Source organism: Salmo salar, chromosome 12 (genome assembly GCF_965601325.2).
Source record: "Salmo salar chromosome 12, fSalSal1, whole genome shotgun sequence".
Classification (NCBI taxonomy): Eukaryota; Metazoa; Chordata; class Actinopteri; order Salmoniformes; family Salmonidae; genus Salmo; species Salmo salar.
The window spans coordinates 79,047,727-79,067,301 of NC_138302.1; the positions used below are offsets into that span (position 1 = coordinate 79,047,727).

The 19,575-nt window shown below is 43.4% G+C and overlaps 1 protein-coding gene across 3 annotated transcripts in view; it reads left to right on the top strand.

The window, feature by feature from the left end:
* LOC106565854 (protein tyrosine phosphatase receptor type G) overlaps positions 1 to 19,575 on the top strand; it is a 337,880-nt gene that overhangs the window by 287,793 nt on the left and 30,512 nt on the right. For all 3 annotated transcript variants that reach the window (XM_014133453.3, XM_014133451.3, XM_014133452.3), the window contains exons 9-13: positions 2,053 to 2,237; positions 6,030 to 6,138; positions 6,426 to 6,475; positions 6,831 to 7,614; positions 13,472 to 13,610. In XM_014133453.3, the coding sequence (XP_013988928.1) occupies positions 2,053 to 2,237; positions 6,030 to 6,138; positions 6,426 to 6,475; positions 6,831 to 7,614; positions 13,472 to 13,610 (1,267 nt within the window). The remainder of the gene's footprint in view (positions 1 to 2,052; positions 2,238 to 6,029; positions 6,139 to 6,425; positions 6,476 to 6,830; positions 7,615 to 13,471; positions 13,611 to 19,575) is intronic.

Here is a 19,575-nt window from a genome sequence, read left to right on the forward strand (position 1 = left end):
GAGTGTGTGATGGCTGTCATTCCTTCCAAGAATAGAGGCAAGGAATTGAAACCTAAAGAATTAAATGAGCACCCGTGTCTTTAGCTGGGGTGAGTTAACCCAGAACTGATCAGTCCCAAAAACACAAGGGTTTGGAGTGGGCTTAGAAGGGGATGGAGGGTCTAGGGTTGGATCCATTTCCCTAGTTAGGATTTGAAGAGACGACAAGGAAGGGGATGCCAAGTCCTGGTGTAACACATACGCAGGTGTGTTCATCATCACTACACACTGAGTAGGGTTTCTGACCATGGGGTTAAGTCAGGTATTATGTCCCACAGGGCACAGACTGTCCACTGTAGACTACTGCATAGTTATTACACAGTTATTAACCTACGGTTGTGTGAGTAACCTCCTGAAACTCTATGAGGTTCCAGTAAGTCACCAGGTAGCTGGCTCTCTCACGCCTTTCTATTGGCCATTCATCTACCAGCATGGTCCACAGATCACCTTCCTCCTTTAAACTGCCTTTCACATCTCTTAAGAGACCTCCCCTCTTTTTTTGGTGGCCAGAACGAAAGAATGATATCCTTTGCCTTCGCTACCTGTCCCCTGTGTGTGTGTGTGTGTGTGTGTGTGTGTGTGTGTGTGTGTGTGTGTGTGTGTGTGTGTGTGTGTGTGTGTGTGTGTGTGTGTGTGTGTGTGTGTGTGTGTGTGTGTGTGTGTGTGTGTGTGTACTCTTTTGTGCTAACGCTCCCATCTATCATAGAGTCCTGAGGGGCTTTGGGGCCTGAGAGGGGTGATGGATATATCCTCTTATGCCTTTCATCACAGAGACACCCCTTACCTACTACCTCACATTCACTTCTCTTTCTTTCTTTCTTTCTTTCTTTCTCTCTCTCTCGCTCTCACACACTCTTTCACTCTCACACTCACACATACACGTGGATGCGCGCAGAGAGAGTGACAGTGCAGGCTGACCCACCACAGCTGGGTGTTATCTAGGGGACACCATGTGTGTATGGAGGTCAAACAGGTTCCATTGGCCCAGCCAGCCAGGCAGCAGTACAGGGGGAGAAGGGAGTGACTAATCACTTTAGTAATGCCAAACTACATGGGACTATTCATCGGGATATTCATTGATAACCGCATTGCTGCTATTTACGACTAATGAATTTAGTCACACATAATAAGCTATTGTTATGCGTACTTTATCATTCCACAAATATAGTGTACTCACACATATCAATGCTGTTTGTTTAGATCATGTGTTATATTCATCCTCGGGGTATTTGTAATATTGATGCTGATGATTAAAATGTAGGCAGCATTTGGTTCCTCAGTCCCATCCATCTGTCTTTACTAGGTGAGGATTACATCTGTTAAGGTGATGGGATTATGGGAGAAATAGAGCAGATCTCCGTAAAATTTCCCTTTGAATAAAATTAATTAATTATTGAAGTGATGTCTTCAGCTTGCTGACATGTCCAGTGATGAACCCCTCTGCTGTGGAGACTACAGAGCCATGGAGCTGCCTGTGACGCCATGTTAACGCCATGCAGAGCTGAGGACTGGGGTACTCTGCTCATACTGGTCAAACAGAGACATCTAGTGGCCACATGAGGAAACAACACCACTGCTGAGCAAATCCACTACATGTTGTATGGAGGCATAGGGAATAGGGAGATATGAAACCAAGATGGAAGCCCTGGAGGATGGTATATATGAGCGCCTGTGTTGTGTTAGCCCTCAGACCGATGCTACCGTCTGGTGGAACGACTCCATGACTCCATGACACAACTGCCTCAAAGCACTGTTAACACACAAATCTCTCTCTCCTCAGCACGTCTCTCCCCTCATCACCCTCGGCTAAGTGTCTACATGTACCATATGTGTGTGTGGAGAATATACAGTACATACATCTGGGTGTCCATTGTGTGTGTGTGTGTGGTGGGTTCTCCTTTCCTCCTTTGTCTTAGATTACAGATCGTTGTGGGACCACAGTCTCCTTTTTCCCATCTCATTTCTCTCCCCTACTCCATCCCTCACCTCTCTCTCCCTCCCTCTCTCTCTCAGTGTGCAGCAGTGCTCCCATCAACATGAAGGTGCAGCATCTGAACCACACGGCCCTGGTGGTACGATGGACCCGGCCAGAGTTCACCTACCACCCGCCAATCATCTCCTTCCTCATCTCCTACAGCTGGACTAAACACGACGAGTCCTACGAGGAAACGCACGTCACCGACAGCCAACACAAACTGGTCAGTTACTCGACACCACACCCGCACACAGGCACATACACAAGCACACAACTTTACCACACACAGTGACAGTACAGAAACTGATGAGATCGACTGACAAATTATGGTAAATTGGCTGCATATTAGACGGCATGTGGAGACTTACTGTAGTGACACTGTTGGTAGTTTGACCTTGAAAATAGCACTGTGAAACATCAATGTAAGGCGCAGAGCCACCCCCCGAGCAGCAGCACTGGCATTTTAAACACCCACAGCTCTTTTAATATCCTGCCATTGTGTTCCAATGGGGGCTGGGATTTAATGAGGAGGAGCAGGAGGGAGGGATTCCTGCCTGCTGATAGAGGGAGGGAGAACAAGGGACAGCGGAAGAGAGAACAGAGGAGAGAACAGAGGAGAGACTTGGCGGTTCTTTTCTTTGAGGGCTGCCCGTTATTAACGGAATATCATCTCATGTACCACAGCCGCTCTCGTCTCAGCCATTCTTCCTCCTCTCATCACTCCTTCCTGTTCTCTCGCTCTTTTTATTATTTCTCTCAAGCTCCATCTATTTCCGTTTCATTCTCTCTCTCTCTCCCTTTCTCTCTGTCGCTTTCTTTCTCTTTCTCCATCATTCCCCTCCCACTCATTCTCTCTCTTGTTCTCTCCCTCTCCCCCTCCATCTCTCCTCCTTTTCTTTCAGATTGTCATTTCCATTTTAATTCTCTGTCTTCTCCCTGGGCACCTCCACTATGCGGGTCACATTAGGGAGCGCATGGCACATCCAGGCTTTATGAAACCTGTCGTCAGAATCCATGGAAAGGCCCACTAAACCACTCCAGCCCTGCCTGCCGTTGGTCTTTACAGCCCTCTCCACTTGTAATAACCGCCGAGAACAGGACAGACACATCCTTAACTGAATTAAACTGTGCGGAACTTGCATAAATCATGGAGGAGATGGTGGTGGTGAGGGGAGAACAAACGCATTTACTTAATGTAAAATGTAGTTGTGCGGCGAGCCCTCCCTGGCGATCGGACACCGGAGAATGTGACTTATGATAATAGCCATTCCTCATGCATTTAGCGGTGGATTGGACCTCCATCTCCCCGCCGTGGGGATAATTAATGCGTGTTATCTGGAACGCGTCCACCATAAAGAGAAAATAGGAAGGGAGAGAGAGGTGAGGTGTTGGCTAACTCAGGCCTGTCTCTACCGCCCATTTTCAGCCCAGGGTAATTTACATTGCATCCTAATTAAAAATAGTTTATACATTGTTGTTACAGTTTTTCTACAATCGTACCACTCAAAACTGTGGTAAACCCATTGTTTGTTGTCTAGAGAAAGCAGGAAAGGAGAGGGAGGCAGAGGGAACATTTATTTCTCCCATCCTGCTCTAACCTTCATTCTTTGACCACTGCCCTCTGTGCTGTGTTGGAGTCAAGGGGCAGGCTGTGTTGTGTAGGATTCTAGACTAAGGTGTGTGACCTATCCAGGAAGGTACCCAGAACTCATCAAAGTATGTGTGTGTGTGTGCATGTTTATTACTGTGTGCTCTCGCCACCCAATCTAAGTGTACAGTAGGTGTACATACACTCCATCTCTATAGCAGACAATTGTGTGTCTGCTAGCTGGATGGGTTTATGGGAAGTGTTCTGTAGACGATTCCTCCTCCTGTGTGTGTGAGCACGGCCGTTCGCTATGCGTGTGTGAGCATGGATAATAACGCTGTGTGTGTGAGCACGGACAATCACTATGTGTGTGTGAGCATGGATGGTCTCTCTGTGTGTGTGAGCACGGACATTCGCTGTGCCAAACACATCCTCCTTTTGTTCTGCTGGATCAATCACTCAGTGTGCAGCAGGAGCCATGCACCCCTGCCCCGACAGAATTTATATTTGAATGCGTGTGTGCACCAGTGGCATAGCGCAGTTTCGCGGCGCCCCCTCCCCCTCACACGAATTGAGCAAAGGTCCACCCCCAACCCAATCATTTTTTTATTTTGCCATGGGGCAGAGAATTTTTCTTGTTGCTAATCTCATGCAATTTGATACATTTTGCTATTTTAGAGCTCAGGGACAATCTCAACTTTTTTTCCGCTAATATTTGTCTTAATATTAGCAACATTTTAAATACAGTGCATTCAGAAAGTATTCAGACTCCTTTACGTTTTCCACATTTTGTTACGACTTTATTCTAAAATTTAGGAAATCGTTTTTTCCTTATCTACACACAATACCCTATAATTACAAAGCAAAAACAGGTTTTTTGAATTTTTTGCTAATTTATAAAAAATACAAAACTGAAATATTACATTTACATAAGAATTCAGACCCTTTACTCAGGACTTTGTTGAAGCACCTTTGGCAGGATTTACAGCCTTGATTCTTCTTGGGTATGACGCTACAAGCTTGGCACACCTGTATTTGGGAGTTTCTCTTATTCCTCCCTGCAGATCCTCTCAAGCTCTGTCAGGTTGTATGGGGAGCGTTGCTGCACAGCTATTTTCAGGTCTCTCCAGAGATGTTCGATCGGGTTCAAGTACGGGCTCTAACTGGGCCACTCAAGGACATTCAGAGACTTGTACCGAAGCCACTCCTGTGTTGTCTTGGCTGTGTGCTTAGGGTCGTTGTCCTGTTGGAAGGTGAACCTTCGCCCCAGTCTGAGTTCCTGAGCACTCTGGAGCAGGTTTTCATCAAGGATCTCTCTGTACTTTGTTCCGTTCATCTTTGCCTCGATCCTGACTAGTCTCCCAGTCCCTGCCGCTGAAAAACATCCCCACATTATGATGCTGCCACCACCATGCTTCACCGTAGCATGGTAAAGGAACAGACTCCTAATTTATTTATTTTAAAAAATGCAATTAACTGGATTTATTTCAACTCCATCAAACACTATAAAAACATTTTTATGTGGTTAAAGGCCTTGCTTGTTTAATTCTAACATTATATTATTAAAATATATAATTTTGTTTTATAGCTCCAGGGCTAATTTCGTTAGCATTTTGCCATGTTTTCTAGATTTAGAACATAAAACAACATTTATAAAGCAAACATTCTCTTAGGTCTAGCACAGTAAATACTTCAATTGTTTAAGCATGTTGCAGAACAGTGATAAAAACTTTTTGGGGAATATTGACACAAAAAAAATGACAGAGTTGACAACAGATACTCAAACAGACATATATTTGCCTCCAAAAATAATTGGTAAAATATGGAAAATGATTCATTTGAATCCCCATTTAAAATAACCATTCTATCAGATCTTATAGAACTCTGACGGAGTTGATGTAAGAGAAAATCTGATGGAGTGCAGTTTTCTTAAACATTCAAGTGGTATACGCAGTAGCAACTGTGTTTTTTCTCAGTTGCTTTATGACTCTAAACCTAATTAAATGTAACATTTTAACAAAATTTCATATTCTATGAAGCAGATGGAGTTGACAGTTTGTGACCATGGTGATTCCAATATTGTTTGTTTAAATCTATCAAAAGTAGAGAATTTTACAGACCATGAGTGGTCTTGTTGCACTACATGTATTGAGGACATGAATAAGGGGTCCTTATGGTATAGCTGACTCTGCATATTCCTGATTAATTTAGGATTTTAGACAAATCTGATGGAGTTGACCAAATCTCCGAACAGGTCTTTTAAGAATCACAGTTTTGAGATAAATATTCTTTAAAGTTATAGAGCGCTACTGCAAGAAACTACATGAGATAATTGTTCATTTAATGGCACGTTCATATTATATCTCAAAGCTTGTGGGCCACCCTGCCTTGCGATGGCTGCGCGGGGGGGGTGTTTGTGTGTTACAGGAAGCTGTCATCACTCCGGTGTCTCCTGATGTGCTGTATCTGTTCCGGGTGCAGGCTGTGTGTATGAATGACATGCGCAGTGACTTCAGCCAGAGCATGCTCTTCAGAGGTGACTCTTCCTCATTATCATCCTCCTCATCATCCTCTGTCCTTCATTTTTCCTTTTCACTTTTGTAAAAAATAATCTGTAAGTATTTCCCTCACATTTCATCACAGTCTATATTTATCTCAAATCTCTTTGTCTCTTGTTTTGTTCCCTTATTGTCTTGTTTAGTGATCCAGAGTTGCCTCTACTCTTTCCCCTCCTCATCACGATATCTCTGTCTGTCTAAATGCCTATGCCGATTTGTTGCAAAGCTAGAATCAATAGTGTTTCATGTTATGTTCTCCTTTCAGCTAACACAACCAGGATATTTGAAGGGACGAGGATAGTGAAGACTGGGATGGTGAGTGCTGCGTGAACCCTCTGTAGTACTACCTCTCTCCAACAGGGAGCAGCACTGTCTCATTATTAAACTGTGCTGGAGAGCATGCTCTGTCACTCCGATACTATCAACTCCAAAGACATTCATTTTAACTACAGACCACAGATATAAATGAAATGTCCTATGTCAGTAATGTGCAGATAACAGATGATGTACTTGATTGCTTTTTATTTTCAATTGATGAAACAGTTCCACATATTTATGATAACATAGGCTATTATGTCATTACATTTTTCAATCACTTGTCTCTTTTCCCTCCCTCTCCTACCCACTCACTTTCTTTTCGCCTCTCCCTCTCCCTACTTTCTCTTTCCAGCCCACTGTTTCCCCAGCCTCCTCGGCAGACATGGCTCCCATCAGCTCCGGCTCCTCCACCTGGACCTCCTCCGGCCTCCCCTTCTCCTTTGTGTCAATGGCGACAGGCATCAGCCCCTCCTCCAGTGGTAGCCAGGCGACGGTGGCGTCCGTGGTGACTAGTACCCTACTGGCAGGGCTAGGGTTCAGTGGTGGGGTCATCTCCTCCTTCCCCAGCTCTGTGTGGCCAACCAGAGCCCCATCCTCCAGCCAGAATCCCACCGCTGCCACCCCTCGTCAGCCCACCAGCGAACCAGCGGCCTCCAAGAGCGCTGACGCAGCCAAAGACAATGGAGAGGGCTCCGAGGACGGGGAGAAAGGTGCCAAAGGTCAGGGAGAGGAGGGAGAGAAAGAAGGAGAGGAGGATAAGGAGGAAGACGAGGAGGAGAAAGAGAAGGAGACGAAAGAGAAGAAAGTGATGGCAGACAAGGTAGAGAAGCAGACGAACAGCACGGTAGTGAAAGAGCCGCCCACGGCCGCACCAGCCTCGACTGCCAAAGAGAAAGGAAGAGAAGGAGGGGAGAGTGAGACTGAAACTAACACCAGCAGCACTACGCCCTCTAGTGCTGTGGAGGACCAGCTGGTGACACACACACGGAGTACGGTGGAGACAGACACAGTGGTGCCCCCTACCTTGGAGCCAGGGAATGACACGGCAGAGTTCCCAGCCCCAGACAGCTCCTCCCCCACCCTCCGGCCCAGCACAGGAAGGGACAAAAGCCACTGGCCGTTCTCCATACACACAGGTGAGCACAGGCATTATAGTGGCTTCTCTTTTTTCTTTTTTTTATGTAACCTTTATTTAACTGGGCAAGTCAAATTCTTATTTGCAACTGTCTACCCTGGCCAAACCCAGAAGACGCTGGGTCAATTGTGCGCCACCCTATGGGACTCCCAGTCATGGCCGGATGTGATGCACCTTGGATTCGAACCAGGGACTGCAGTGACGCCTCTTGCACTGAGATGCAGTGCCTTAGCCGCTGCGCCACTCAGGAGTCCTCTCTTCAGTTCATTCTGAGAAAAATAATGAAAGGGCATCAGAGCTGGACCAAACTGTACTCCCTGTCTCAACTTGTGATCTTTTTCCTTTCTTCAGTATGTTATTCCTCATATTACATTTTAATTATTTAGCCGTTATCCAGAGCGACTTACAGGAGCAATTAGGGTTAACTGCCTTGCTCAAGGGCACATTGCCAGATTTTTTACCGAGTCGGCTCTGGAATTCTAACCAGCGACCTTTTGGTTACTGGCCCAACACTCTTAATCGCTAGGCTACCTGCCGCCTTATAATAAGACTATAAAGTGGAAAGGAATATGACAGCCTTGTATTAGACATACTTTACCATGGTTCAGTTGTAATGTTTTTTCATACCCACACATACCCACTTACACGCACACTAATGCCTACAAACCTTCTTGTGTTTGTACTGAATGACATACTGTAGGTGTTGAGCAGTGTTAGGTTGCTAATTAAAATACATTTAGCAGTAGCTTGGTAGTAGTTGAACTAAATTAAAATCTTGGTATTGTAGCGGTGTAGCTAACTTCTGGAAATACACACTACTTTTTTTGCAAAAATAAAATATGGATGTAGGCAAGAATTTCCTTTTTTTCAGCATCAGATGTGCCTAATTCTCACTTGAAACGTCGTTTTTGCGTTTAATAGGCAAAATTACACATTCTGTTAACATCTGACTCCAGTGTGGTCTGTTCTTGCAATTTGAAGTCCGTAACCAGGTTTCCATCCAACCTTTTTATGCGAGTACATGTCGGATAAAAAAATGAATGACAGGTCTGAACGAAACTAACATTTGTCGGTAAACTTTCCAAATCTTGACACAACAAAATAAGCTAGGATCTTTTTGTGTCGATGCAATTAATTATCTGAGAAATGTCGGTGGAATCACTTTTATGAGCATGTCGTGACGTTGTATTAGTTAATGTGACGACTGTTGCTCATCGAATGATTAACGGTTTATAATTGCGTGATTAAATGAATCAAGCAATGAATCAAGCAATTATTAACTCATTAACCTGGGGCACCATGGGAAAATTTGTTTTATTGAGTTTCTATTTCCTAAATTAACTCAAAGAATATCAGAATATCGATTTTACAACAGTCGCTTAATTAATCAATTTCCTCTTATGTCTCATTTCTGAACGTCGCATAATCCGGGAATCTGCACGAACCCGGGCTACACCAATGAGTTTACCACACCAATCTTAGTTGATTATTTATTTACTAGCAAGCTAAAATGATGATAAAAGATACACATACACAAAACACAGTCTAGGCTATTGATTAGGACTTAGTATAACGGGCCAACACACTATGGCGCGTGTTACCCAAAATGGGGATTTCAAAGAGAGAGAAACAAAGAAAGTACACGAGAGAAATATACATTTGGGTTCATTTGTCAGCTATGCTTATTTAAACCTAGCCTTTCCCCGAACTGCCACTCTTATGGGTCAGAATATAATGATGTAATGTACGTGTTGGAGGTCTCAGAGGGGCGTCCCGTGTGGCTCGTTTAGGCTTCTCAAGGACGCACTGCTCCGACGCAACTCTCTGGTTGTCCTCACGATGTCAGTGTCCCTTTTGGCTTAGTGGTCTGATTCCTCGTCCTTGCTTTGAAAGGGGGCTTCTGAGGACAGACAGCGTTGTAGCTCAGAGCTCACAGCGTAGGAATGAGACAGCGTAGATACCACGATTCGATGAAGAGGGGAGGCTTGGTGGTTCGGCTTGAATTCACCCACTTAGACACAGCTACTCATCCGTAGCTTGAGTAGAAAAAGATTTCTTTGTCTTCAAACTTTGTGTTGCGTTTTGGGGTTCGTTGACCATTCAGACCGTGGCTGCAGCCTGGGGTCAGTAGTCTAATGTTAATTCTCCAGTCTCCTGTCTTATACCCTCGGGTCAGAAGTGGGCGTAACCGCCTTTAGGGCAGTTCTCTGGGCGTACCAAGTTAAGAGCAAGGCCTAGATTTTACTCAAATCCAATTTTAGACACTAACTTGACATTTCATCCTTACCAAAGCATTCTCTTTGATTTGGATATTTTCTACACAACGTACAATGTATAAACATCAGACATATACATGGAAAACTCTTAAAGGTACAATGTTTTCATAATAACGTCATCTGTTAACCTTTAATAACAATACAAAAATTACATACATTTTCATATTCCATCTCTCGTCATGACCACCATTGTGGCTGACGGAAACCATTGTTCCAAAGTCCCTTTATTGCATGTTTAATGTTCTGAGGCCAGATCTCCATAGTGAGGACAAAGGAATTTCTCTGTGTCCTAAGATTTATCCTGGGCGTGAGGGGTCATAAAAACCCCACATTTTCATACCCCTAGATCTCTCCTCCTCTGTTGGAGGTGAGAGATAATCTGTAGGTTTGTGGTCTCCTGTAACCTGACCTGATCAGGACAGTCATGACAAGCATATATTGATATAATAACCATCATATTGAAGTTAACTTGGAGTCACACGATGACATGTGTGGTCCTCCTACTACGACTCTCAGGAAAGAATGCAGTTAATAGTCTACAGATTAAATAGGTTATGATGAATTTCACAGGGTGCTGAAAGTGCAAGGTGATGAGCTTGATGCTACTTTCAATAAATATCGAGGGTCTTATTCTGGTGACATGATCAATAAGTTAGCCCTAAATATTTCTGAAACTAAAAGCATTGTATTTAGAACAAAACACTCACTAAACCCTAAACCTCAACTAAATCTTGTAAAAAATAATGTGGAAATTGAGGAAGTTGAGATGATTAAACTGCTTGGAGTAACACTAGATTGTAAACTGTCATGGTCAAAACATATTGATGCAGTAGTAGCTAAGATGGGGAGAAGTCTGTCTATTATAAAACAATGCTCTGCCTTCTTAACAACACTATCAACAAGGCAGGTTCTACAGGCCCTAGTTTTGTCGCACCTTGACTACTGTTCAGTCCTGTGGTCAGGTGCCACAAAAAAGGACTTTGCAATTGGCTCAGAACAGGGCAGCATGGCTGGCCCTTGGATGTACACAGAGAGCTAATATTAATAATATGCATGTCAATCTCTCCTGGCTGAAAGTGGAGGAGAGATTGACTTCATCACTACTTTTATTTATGAGAGGTAGAATGCACCGAGCTGTCTGTCTAAACTACTGGCACACAGCTCGGACACCCATGCATACCCCACAAGACATGCCACAAGAGGTCTCTTCACAGTCCCCAAGTCCAGAACAGACAACAGACAACAATGGGAGGCACACAGTACTACATAGAGCCATGACTACATGGAACTCTATTCCACATCAAGTAACTGATGCAAGCAGTAAAATTACATTTAAAAAACAGATAAAAAAACACCTTATGGAGCACTAGGGACTGTGAAGCAACACAAACATTGGCACAGACACATGCATACACACACACACACACACACACACACACACACACACACACACACACACACACACACACACACACACACACACACACACGCGCGCGCGCGCACACACACACACACACACACACACACACACACACACACACACACACACACACACACGATAACATACGCGCTATACATACATATGGATTTAGTACTGTAGATATGTAGTGGTGGAGTAGGGGCCTGAAGGCACACAGTGTCTTGTGAAATCTGTGAATGTATTGTAAAGTTTTAAAATTGTATATACTGCCTTAATTTAGCTGGACCCCAGGAACAGTAGGTGCTGCTTTGGCAGCAGCTAATGGGGATCCATAATAAATACAAATACAAAAATACTTGGCTACCATTTGACAAATAAAAATAATCTCGCTCTTTTGTCCATAATAATCTCATCATGTAGGCTATATCCGCACTGTATCTGCCAGCTGTTGGCTATAGCGCACGTGCCAATACCAGAGTGGGCACAGTCGCTATATAACCTACCTACTTGGTTTACAATTTGATGATTAAATATGAGTGACTCCAAAAGACAAGGAGTCAAATGAAACATGTGTTTGATAGACATTTCTGGAGCAGAGGACCTTCCCCTCTTTCCTTCCTTGTTTTCCGTTCCACCTCTCTCTCCTTCATTATCTCTTCCACTCCCTTTACCCTCCTCTCTCATCTTTCCCACTGTCTCTCCTTTCCTATATTTCCCTTCCTCTTTCGATCGCTCTCTATTTATTTCTCTCTCACATTGTCTTTCTCACTCCCCTTCTCTCCATCCTTGTTGTTTCCCATTCCTTCTCTTACTCCTTCCTCCTCTCTCTCCCTCCTTGGTGTTGTCTTTAGGCTGAGTGCTGGCCTACTTTCAGACCCAGTGAGATGAGCTCGGAGCAGAGACACCGCTGCAGGGGAAAAAAACCTCTGCTCCATTTATAACTCCCTGCCTGGCACTAGAGTCATGTAGGCCTTGTGTGCATTGGTGTGTGAGTCTGTGTGAGTGTGTGTTTGGCTGCATGTGTGTGTGGTGACCCGTGTGTGTATCCTTCGATGCAGGTTTGTGACTGGCTGTGTATGCATTATCGCGTTTGTGTGTTTGCCCCTGTTCGTTCGTATGCATTTCCGCTGGCGCTGTGTTTTGGGACGACTTGTCTTAGAGTGAGAGGCAGACAGGAGAGAGCAGAACAGAGCACAGTGGAGCAGCACACAATGGTTCCCCTGCCAGTATGGTGTGTGTGGATGGTAGGGAGAGAGAGAGCAGCTGTGGTAGCGGCTGGCTGTGCTGCAGTGCAGGGGGCTGCTGTCTCGGCCTCCAGGGCTACCCCCACTGTACCACTGCCCCTACCACCCGGGCTCCTGCTGCAGAATAAAGCCATGGGGTCTGGGAACAGCACAGCAGGAGAACCAGCCCTGGGGTAGGGTAGGACGGTTAGCGCAGAGGGAGGCTGACTCAGGATGTTTGGGATGTAAGTGGATCACTTATCTGGGTATCAAGATAAGCTGGCTTTGTAGCACCAGAGTTGCCTTCATAAATAAACAGATTATGATTTGATTGCTGATGTTCTAATAGTCTCCAATATCAATTCATCTTTGTCGTTTTTGGTTGTTGTTGACCATGTTTTCTCCTGTGTGTGTGTGTGTGTGTGTGTGCCTATTAAATATGATCCAGGATTGGATTGTTCCTATCTGTGTAAAGCACCATTCTAGATATAGTAGGTTAAGGGGCTGATGATGTTGATAGCCACACTACCTGCCAAAATCTAACTTTAGAATACTTGTCTTTGATAGCACAGGAATGTATTGTCACTGGTAGCATTTGGTATGAAGAGAGGCTACTGTTTCTTTGGTAAGCACGGCCGAACATTCTCCAGCACATTCTTTGGGGTATTAGTTTGGTATAGTTTCTTAGCAAACATTCTGCCTGATCACGTATCCAGCATTTTACCAAGGTAAATTAACCTGTAACATGTGTCTTCAGTTGAGAAGATGGCTAGCGAATTTGATCACATAATTTTTTACCTTTGTGAAGCTCAGTTAACCCTGGCTAAATGTGTCTTTGTCCTCATTCCCCACCTCTCCTGTTCTGGATCAGCATCCCCAATATTTCCAGTAAATGTTGCTGTTATTCTGACTGATTGTATGTCCTCTCCCCTCCTACAGAGAGGACTAGCGTGTCCAACCTGACCCAGCAGGGTCCCCCAGGGGTGGGGAGGGTGGAGTGGATCATCCCCCTGGTGGTGGTCTCTGCCCTCACCTTCGTCTGCCTCATCCTGCTGCTGGCTGTGCTCATCTACTGGTGGTGGGTACTGTAACACACTGAGACATCACACTCATGTAGCTGAATAAAACATTTCAGGAAGAATGTTTCCCCAAATCGTGTTGATATAGTTTGAAGAAGGGTAGGGCTGGCACGATTACCGTATAATCGTGTAACCGATGATTATGGATGAAGGCCCTCATGGAAAAAATATAAATAAAATTGACTTAACATGGGAAGGCCGGGCATTCCTGGGTTGACTCAGTTTCCGCGGTAACATGGACTCTTTGAAACATGAAACTTTGTGTTGCAGCAAACGAGTATTTGGTTGCCTAGGCAACACCCCCCTCTGCAGCTGCAGCACATGCAGACAGAAGTGGAAGAGAGGAGAAAATGTGCATTTTTAAAAACTATAAATAAATAACATTTGCTATTCAAGCGATTATAACGGTGGCTGCTGTCATTTGGCTGACCAATAATTACAGTATGACCAGTCATCCAAAATTCCATGACCATCACAGCCCTAAAGAATGGTGAACATAGACAACATACACAAAAACAGCCAGGTATAGTCTACACACCAGTGGCGGTCGGTGCCGTTTAAGATGAGGGAGGAAGATGTATTTTTTATGAGCATGGGCTTATTTCTATTACAGCATATTGGATGACTCTCATTCATATTCCATTCACCCAGCTCAATGTAATATCGATACGTTCAGGCTAGTAAATTATACTCCAAATTTCCCTATACCCATTATGAGGTTGCTACAATCTAGCATACGAATTAAAGTTTACAACGTCGGTGAACAAGTCGAGAGAAATTAGGAGTAATCAAAGTGACAGACAATGACACATTTAATACCGCCTTGCACACTCTTGCCTGCACATGTAGATTGTAATCATTAGTCTAACAGTTGCAAACGAGAGTTCCTATTGGACAAATTCAGGTATGTTTATCCATATTTCATTCTGTTTGCTTCCGTTTAAGAATCAGCAGAGGGAATACACTCCTGATCACATGCAAACACAGAACTAGCAGCCACTTATAAACAGCATGATCACTTTGTTCGTTGTATATATTATTCCTTCTCGCATCTACACTTTCTAATCCTTTTACCTTTTCCCTTTGCTTGTGGACTTTAGTGCACAATACAACAGCTGTCTGTGACCAGGTGGAAAAAACTTTCCAAGACAAATTTTCATACCCTAACCGCTACACACAGCCGACAGTGGTGTCACCATATTAATGGAAATTTTAGCCTAGCTACTAGAACTAACGCATTAGTAAACCCGCTACAATCATGCAGTACAGTGTACAGCAAGCAGTTTAGCAGTTACACTGGCAGGCCCCTGTGGCAATACATTAATAAAACCAATAGCTTATCATGACTTGGAAGAGTTCCAGTGTTGGATAGCCATAGCCAGCTAGCTAACATAGCATCCCTCTGTTTGAACCCGGGGGTTTAAGTAGGCTAAACTAGCTAGCTTCATTCGCTAGCTAAGTTAGTGAAAGTGAAAGTAAAAATATATATATACAGTACCTGTCAAAAGTTTGGACACATCTACTCATTCCAGGGTTTTTCTTTATTTTTACTATTTTCTACATAGTAGAATAATAGTGAAGATATCAAAACTATGAAATAACACATATGGAATTATGTAGTAACCAAAAAAGTGTTAAACAAATTAAAATATATAGGCAAAGTAGCCACCCTTTGCCTTGATGACAGCTTTGCACACTCTTGACATTCTCTCAGCTTCATGAGGTAGTCACCTTGAATGCATTTCAGTTAACAGGTGTGCCTTGTTAAAAGTTAATTTGTGGAATTTCTTTCCTTCTTAATGCGTTTGAGTCAAACAGTTGTGTTGTGACAAGGTAGGGTTGGTATACAGAAGATAGCCCTATTTGGTAAAAGACCAAGTCCATATTATACCAAGAACAGCTTAAATAAGAAAAGAGAAACGACAGTCCATCATTACTTTCAGACATGAAGGTCAGTCAATCTGGAAAATTTCAAGAACTTTTGAAGTTTCTTCAAGTGCAGTCGCAAAAACCATCAAGCAATATGATGAAACTGGCTCTCGTGAGGACTGCCACAGGAAAGAAAGACTCAGAGTTAGCTCTGCTGCAGAGAATAAGTTTATTAGAGTTACCAGCCTCAGAAATTGGCAATTAACTGCACCTCAGATTGCAGCCCAAATAAATGCTTCACAGAGTTCAAGACACATCTCAACATCAACTGTTCAGAGAAGACTGCGTGAAACAGGCCTCCATGGTCGAATTGCTGCAAAGAAACCACTACTAAAGGACACCAGTAAGAAGAAGAGACTCGCTTGGGCCAAGAAACACGAGAAATGGACATTAGACCGGAGGAAATCTGTCATGATGAGTCCAAATTTGAAATTAATGGTTCCAACCGCCGTGCCTTTGTGAGACGCAGATTAGGTGAACGGATGATCTCCGCATTTGTGGTTCCCACCATGAAACATGGAGGAGGAGTTGTGATGGTGTGGGGCTGCTTTGCTGGTGTCACTGTCAGTGATTTTTTTAGAATTCAAGGCACACTTAACCAGCATGGCTACCACAGCATTCTGCAGCGATACGCCATCCCATCTGGTTTGCGCTTTGTGGAACTATCATTTGTTTTTCAACAGGACAATGACCCTAAACACACCTTCAGGCTGTGTAAGGGATATTTGACCAAAAAGGAGAGTGATGGATTGCTGCATCAGATGACCTGGCCTCCACAATCACCAGACCTCAACCCAATTGAGATGATTTGGAATGAGTTGGACCGCAGAGTGAAGGAAAAGAATCCAACAAGTGCTCAGCATATATGGGAACTCCTTCAAGACTGTTGGAAAAGCATTCCAGGTGACTACCTCATGAAGCTGGTTGAGAGAATGCCAATAGTGTGCAAAGCTGTCATCGAGGCGAAGGGTGGCTACATTGAAGAATCTCAAATATAACATATATTTTGATTTGTTTAAAAAACAATGTAAGTTACTACATGATTTCATATCTGTTATTTCATAGTTTTGATGTCCTCACTATTATTCTACAATGTAGAAAATAGTACAAATAAAGAAAAACCCTTGAATGACCCTTGAATGAGTGTCCAAACTTTTGACTGGTACTGTATATATACTACAAAATATAGCTATCTCTTCTTGCTTCTCCTTAATATTGAAAGAAATGAATTTGTTCAAAACTGTTCAACTATTGTCTTTATCTCTCTTTGAGTCAACTACTCACCACATTTTATGCACTGCACTGCAGTGCTAGCTAGCTTTAGCTTACATTTTCAGTACTAGATTCATTCTCTGATCTATGATTGGGTGGACAATCAATCTAGCTTCAGAAGTAAACACAGTACTATTACGCCCACTGTACGTGTTGGAAATGATATTACTAATGCCCTAGATAATATAAAGTACTGTGCTGCCTTGTGCATAGATTTGTCTAGAGCTTTTAACACTGTAAACCATGCGATACTTTTGGGTAAGCTGTCGTCAATTGGACTGGGATTGGATGTCTGTCGTTGGTTTCATGACTATCTAAAGGATAGAAGTCAGGCTGTTAGAGTCGATGGCATCCAGTCGGAGCCATTGGAGTTGGTTAAAGGGGTCCCACAAGGTTCTATACTTGGTCCATTACTGTTCACTCTCTACATAAACAATATCGGTGATGAGATAAGAAAGTGTCAAATTCATTTATATGCTGATGACACTGTCATGTACTCTATCGCTTCAACGGCTGACCAAGCATTATCACTATTGGAGAAAGATTTTAAGATATTACAAGGGTCTTTTATACAGCTGAAACTTGTTTTAAATGCAAAGAAAACACATTTTATGATTTTTAACAGGTTCATAAAGTTGGTTGAAATACACTTGCACTTACGAGCTTAGATGGTTCTCAAATTAATCAGGTCTCTGCATATAAATACTTAGGGATATGGTTGGATGATAAACTGTCTTTTAAAAGGCATATTGACGAACTTTGTAAACGGCAACAAATCAAGCTAGGCTTCCTCTATAGAAACAGGACATGTTTGTCCTCTACAAATAGAAGACAAATTGTGCAAGCTACTTTTATGTCTGTTATAGATTATGGGGATATTATTTACACGCATGCTACGGCATCAACACTTAAATCGCTGGATGCTACTTATCATTGCGCACTTAGGTTTATTACGGGTGCTAGCTACAGAACTCACCACTGTGTTTTATATCAAAATGTGGGTTGGACTTCGCTGTCCGTGAGATGAGAACAACATGCTCTCGTGTTTGTCTATAAAGCACTTCTGAATAAACTACCTTCTTATTTATCATCACGCATCAATATTAGAATTAGAAATCCTAAAACCAGGTCTCAAGCATGGATTACACTTGAGGCCCATGCGATTTCCACAGAGTTGGGTATGGCTGCCTTTTCCTGTTACGCTCCTTGCCTATGGAATAGCCTGCAGACTAAACTTAAACTTGAGTCTCTTGTCCCCCTTGCCCATTTTAAATATTTACATTTACATTTTACATTTAAGTCATTTAGCAGACGCTCTTATCCAGAGCGACTTACAAAATGGTGCATTCACCTTATGATATCCAGTGGAACAACCACTTTACAATAGTGCATCTAAATCTTTTAAGGGGGGGGGGGGGGGGATTGGAGGATTATTATTATTGGAGGATTTTTATTTTTGTATTGCTTGTAACTGTTTCGGGTAATACAAGTTCTTCTGCTGTTAGGGGAATAACCTATGTGTAAATGTAATCTGCTGCTGTATTTTTTTGTGTTATCTGTGATCGTTTTGTTTGTCATGTTTAGTTTCTTATTGTACCTAAACTGAATGTGTAACATGTATACGCAGGGCCCAGCTGTAAAAGAGACCTCGGTCTCAGTCTGTGTTCCTTGTTGAAATAAAGGTATAATAATAGCATGTCTGTTCATGCCTCAAGAGCTCTGATATGTTGGAGGATGTCCTCCGGAAGTTGTCATAATTATTGTGTGTCTATGGAAGTGGTTGAGAACCATGAGCTTCCTAGGTTTTGTATTGAAGTCAATGTACCCAGAGGAGGAGGGAAGCTAGCTGTTCTCCGGCTACACCATTGTGATACCCTACAGAGTGCTGCTGAGTCTACTCTAGACCTTCATTGCAAAACAGTGTGTTTTAATCAATTATCTGGTGATGTGATTATATGTAGTGCATCTTTATCTAAGAAGGATAACTTTTTAAATGTTTCACTATTTTTATGAAATTCCCTGAGGAGGATGGTCCTCCCCTTCCTCCACTGCTACACACAGTGCTGGTCAACAGACGTTGTGAGATTTCTACACTCCAGTGCTTATTCAATCACCCACCTGACTAACCTCTGTGGTCTCTCCATGTATCAGTGTGTAAGCTGGCTATGGGCCCTGCTATCCCCATCAGCCCCAGTGCCCTATAGTAGCCCCCTGCCCTCCCTGCCCCAGCCCCTTCATGGGTTAAGGCCCAGGGGCATGACCGGCCATCTGCTTCACTTCCTAGCTCCACTCTTGCGCAAATCAGGACTCAGACATGGGGGGGTTAGGGGTGAGAACATACACACACACACACACACACCAAGCACCCACTGGGAGACAATGACACGGAGATATATCACAGAGGGTTTTGCATCTCCCAAAGTAGTGGAGGGCATGCACATTTTTATTCATTCAACAACTAGCTTGTTTACATACATAGATACTCACCCATTTGTAAATATTGTCACACAAACAGCATCACCAAGAAAGCATTAAGGTTGTGAGCACTAGTTTCCCGCCAATATCTCTTACTGTAAGATGTATATGTTTCCTATGATGCTGAAGAGAGCATTTCAGTCCTCAGGCTTTTATCATCAAAGCGCATCCATCATAGCACTTCAAACAGGCGTTTAATGCCAGCCTGGGTTCAAAGAGCTGTTTTCCTCTGAGTGAGGGCTGTGACCTCTCTGGTTCTCACCACCCCCAGCTCCCTAAAGGTCAGCA